The sequence below is a fragment of the Phalaenopsis equestris genome, unplaced genomic scaffold, assembly GCF_001263595.1.
Source record: "Phalaenopsis equestris unplaced genomic scaffold, ASM126359v1 Scaffold000468, whole genome shotgun sequence".
NCBI classification, from domain to species: domain Eukaryota; kingdom Viridiplantae; phylum Streptophyta; class Magnoliopsida; order Asparagales; family Orchidaceae; genus Phalaenopsis; species Phalaenopsis equestris.
The window spans coordinates 1,067,151-1,072,140 of record NW_018164909.1 but is presented as its reverse complement, the minus strand read 5'-3'; the positions used below and the strand labels follow the sequence as shown (position 1 = coordinate 1,072,140).

Below are 4,990 nucleotides of genomic sequence, written 5' to 3'. Positions count from 1 at the left end.
CACAATTACTTCAAAAAACAGCAGCCGCCCCAGAGACAACCAAAGTCATTTGATTGGACTCAAAAAACCAGAAAAACACATTGTATAACAATTACCAGAAGAAACACATCATTCAATTTAACATCACTCGTATGCACCGGCTAGTTATATGTGCTACAAACGGTGGTTCAAATCACATCCTCATCCAATGCAAGACAAAGAATATTCACAAGAGACCAGGTCCTTAATGATTTGGACCCAATTCCAATTTTAGGCCCAAACTATTATATTATTCCTTTGTGGATAGGTCCCTAATGTACTATCATATTATTTAATGTTCATATTCACTCTGCCTAGATTTAGAATAAATCAAGTCACTGATGGAATATAGATAAAATTCTATAAACTTAGCATAAAATATTTATCAAAATAACGCATATTTAAAGGTTATTTATGAAAATCCATGGCTATGGCATCATAGATTTTGAATAGATGTGGTTTAATTAGTGGCTTACATTTAATTAGATACCTCAAAGGGAAACATTGGTGCGCTGCAAGCGCATGGAAAGATGAACTCAAAGTACAGGCACCACCAAATCGAATTCTACTTCAAATTAGTGTCCCATGTGAGATTACATGAGACCAATCAAAATTTTACAAGATTTTACAAGGCAAATTATGCAAGGCAAATTATGCAAAAAAAAAAAAAATGAAGAAAAAAGGTATAAAATATACAAATAAAGAAACTCATCCGTAGCTACATTGGTCTTATTAAAATTGCAGCCAGCCAACATATGAGAGCTTCTATACAGCCACCCAGTAGAACGGATTAATAGAATGTAGAGAGAGACTGACCACCATTTCAAACAGGATAATGAGGATGTGACAACAACAGCTCCATGCTGCTAAACTTTGACATTTCAAACTCTTAGAGAAAGCCATGGATGACCGGCAGCTCAGGCTGGACATGAAGGCCTGCCCAAATTCATGCCAGTAATTTCCTCCATGCTTTGGAAGGAAAGATTTTGCAGCGACGATGTAATAAGCCTACTGCACGCCAATCATTAGGCTTCCCCCGTTCCTATGGTGTCAGCACAAATGTTGCAGCAACCAAGCCCCCTAAAACCTGCTATCATATATAAATGGGTTTAACATCATTTAGCCCGAAGCTTACTGAACAGGTCGGGCACTTCCGATGACGACTTTCAATAGTTTTCTGGACGCATTGGCTACAGAATAAATGGTAGCATTTTGCAATCACAACCTGCGCCATAAAAAACAAAGATCAAGTGAGCTCACAGAATTTATGTCTTCGCATCTCCGGTGTGAACACCTGCATCCTGTTTCAGAGGAATTTTTTTTTTTAGAAAAAAAGGAAAGAGAATTAAGCTTTTAGTAGAGAGATGTGCATGCACACAAGGCATAGCTTATGAGAAAATAGTAACCGACAGGATAATCTGCATGTCAACAAAACAAAGTTAATATGGTTGCCTAAGAACAGAATTTCCCTTTCTCACACGATGATAATTGAGGCAAAAAACAAGCCATGATAATATTAAGGCTAGATTTGCACGAGAAAGAGGAGTGGCAACATGTTCGCCTTATTAAGTTAGTTGAAATCTCCAAAATGCTAAAAATATTTTCACTTTTAAAATATATTGTAACAAGCACGACAAAATAAATATTGTCATAACATGGAACATTGAAATCAGGACTGTTATAGAATTAGTATTCATAATATAAGAAAATCATCCAAGAAACTAATTCATCAAAATCATTTGTATGAGAAATTAGATATTGCACTAAAAAAAACCACACTTTGGGTACCCGGTGTCTTTTTATCTGCAAATTGGTCCTGATAACAAGTCAATCTTCGTTTAAGTCCTTTTCACTAAAATTTAAAATTATTTTGATGAAACCAATTTTTTTTTTTTTTTCGAGTCTGATTGCATGTGAAAGCGAGATGGGCTTTATGATCTCAAATATTTGCCCCCGTTTTTAGGCAATTATAAAATTCCAAAAATACTTTATATAAAGTTTTAGACCTTGGAAACGTCATTACATCACTTCGGGGAAAACATAAGCCCCTCTTCGAACTCCGGAATTAATTTTTCAAAATGTAGATTTGGCTATTTTTATCTAAAATTTCCCAAAAATTTTTACCAAGCTTTATTCAGATCTAGGATTAAGACTTACTCTGGGCCAAAGAACCTATAGTTAATCATCTCTCCCAAATGAGCTTGAACTAAAACAAACCCATCGATAATATAACTGGGAACACCAGAACTTAAATTAATTTTAGATTAAATTTGTATTTAGTTCTACGTATAAATATAAATTGCATTACATATTGTACATATATATTATTCATAATCATCTTGAGTCCACCATTAAGTGTTATTCAAGTGAGTTGGGTCAAATTCTAAATTGCTGAAAATCAATTTAAAGCCTAGAGGGGGAGCTCAAAATTAACTCAAAATTAAGAAACATCATGTTTATAAAGTAAAATTTCTAATTAACTCGAGAAAAATTTTATAGTAGTCATTAGAAGATCAACAACCTCATGGAATAATCTTATTCTCATTTGTCAAAGCAATGAGATCTCCATATATATTTAGAATACAAGCATTTATAGAGACTGAAGTTTTAGACCCTGGAAATCGTCATATTTTACCTAGGACAAAGCACAACCCCTCTTTGAACTGAGTTGGGTTTTCAAAATGTAGATTTGGTTATTCTTACTAGATTATCCCGCAAATATTTAGACCAAGTTTTATTTAGATATTGGGTAAAGACTTCCTTTGAGCAAAAGACCCTATAACCCACAAGTCCCAGGTTAGTAATCTGACTATAATACCAGCTAGCCTAGCAAAATGCCCTTGAACTGTTGAGATAAAGAAGATAATATTGTAATTGTATACTCAAGCTACATATGATTAAAAATATGGGTTATTTTACGAATAAAGATTACACGCTCTTCTCCCTGAATTTCATTGATCCTGTGTCTTCTTTTCCTTTTCTCTTTTCTTCTCTTCTTGGATATTCTAAACTCTTGAGGTGCCCACCAAGACAATTTAGGATCCAACAATAACATAAAATGCAGTACAGAACCAGGGCAAATAAGTGTTTTCCACTAGCCCTTTAGATAATAAGTGAGAGATTTTTGTCTTGCATAGTGAAAGATATAAATCATTCATTTAACAAAGCCTTGCTTTTGTTTGCATTTCCATTTCATTAAACCCTTCAATATAAGGCAGAGCAACGCTATGAATTTTTCTATTCCAAAACACAATGGAGTTTTCCTTACATAAATATTGTTGGAAATCTTCTAATAGCTAGAGATTTTTAACTGAATATTCGGGGAATTGAGTTAGGTCTTTATCAAAAAAATATTTTAAATAATTAATTTGTAAAGATTTATTTTTAATACAACTAATTTCATTAATAATCACATCATAAGATCAGTAATGAAATGAAACGTAATATTTTTATCAAAAATAGAGTATCTAATTTATATTTGATCAATTTTCTTATAGGCATTAATTGCAGCAGAAATTGAATACCCAAGATGGAATGTTGGGTTAAATTTTTAACAAGAAAAAAATGGAATAAGAAATGCATATATCTGCTTTGCATATAGCTGCATTCGAAAGCTTATAATTTATCTGCATTCGGTCATATAACTAGCAGAGTATAATCGCTGAGCAATTTTTTTTCAAAATATTTAGAAAGAATAAACCATTGAATACAATTCATATCAGCATCATTATCAATGAATGTTGTCAAATTTGATAAAATGTATTGTCTATTAATGATTAATTTAATAATAATGCCACTTATGCATGATAGTTTTCTGAATAGATTGAAGAAATTACTTTACAACAACAACAACAAAGCCTTAATCCCACTACGCAGAGTTGGCTACATGAATCCTTTTTCTTTATTGCGTCCTATTTAGTGTCATATTTTCATTTAGTTCTAGTAAATTAAGATCATTTTTTATACAATAAGCCCAACTCTTCCTGTCTACCTCTGCCTTTCTTAACACAAGTCGAATCTAAAACATCTACTCTCCTAATCGGATCATCAGATGGTCGACGTTTAATGTGACCAAACCATCTAAGACGATTTTTTTCTAATTTTGTCCGTCACAGGAGCTACACCAACCCTATCATAGATATATTCATTTCGCATTTTGTCTCTAAGTGTAAAGTCACTCATCCACCTAATCATTCTCATCTCGACAACACTTAACTTAATATTATGCTTCTCTTTTAAAGGCCAACATTAAGCGCCGTAGAGCATTGCAGGTCTCACCAACGTCCTATAAAATCTTCCTTTCAATCTAAGAGGTACTTTTCTATCAGACAAAAGGCCCGAAGCATTCCTCCACTTCAACCAACCAACTTGAATTCTACTATTAACATCCACATCTATATCACCATCGTTTTGAACGACGGACCCAAGATATCTAAATCATTTACACCTTTTAATAATTTGATCACCCAGAGTCACGCTTCTGTCACTAGAGCTACTACTACTAAAATTATATTCCATGTATTCAGTTTTAGTTCTACTTAAATGAAGGCCTTTAGACTCCAATGTAGACCTCCATAATTCAAGTTTTTTCTGGGCTTTCTCTCTCGTTTTATCCACGAGAAGGATATGATAAGCAAAAAACATACACCAAGGTATAACTAAAGCAAAAAGAAATGGGCTTAAAGCCAATCCATGATGTAATCCAACAGAAATAGGAAAATATTTGGTCAATCCTCCTTCAGTTTGAACACAAGTAACAGCTCTAGTATACATATCTTTAATGACTTGAATATAAGTCATACCAACACCTTTCTTCTCAATAACCCTCCAATGGATATCTCTTGGATTCTTATCGTAAGCTTTTTCTAAATCCATAAAAATCAAAAGTAAAAATTCCTTATTATCTCTGAACTTCTCCATCAAACCTCTCAATAAACGTATAGCTTCCATAGTAGACTTGCCCTGCAGCTTC

At 33.3% G+C, this 4,990-nt stretch overlaps 1 protein-coding gene across 1 annotated transcript in view; it reads right to left on the bottom strand.

Annotated features, from left to right (window-relative positions):
- Positions 1–670: 670 nt before the first annotated feature.
- The window catches only part of LOC110027913 (E3 ubiquitin-protein ligase BRE1-like 1), a 47,239-nt gene continuing 42,919 nt past the window's right edge, over positions 671–4,990 (bottom strand). The window contains exon 20 of the mRNA XM_020729552.1: positions 671–1,243. Coding sequence (XP_020585211.1) covers positions 1,112–1,243 — 132 coding nt within the window. The 3' untranslated portion in view covers positions 671–1,111. The remainder of the gene's footprint in view (positions 1,244–4,990) is intronic.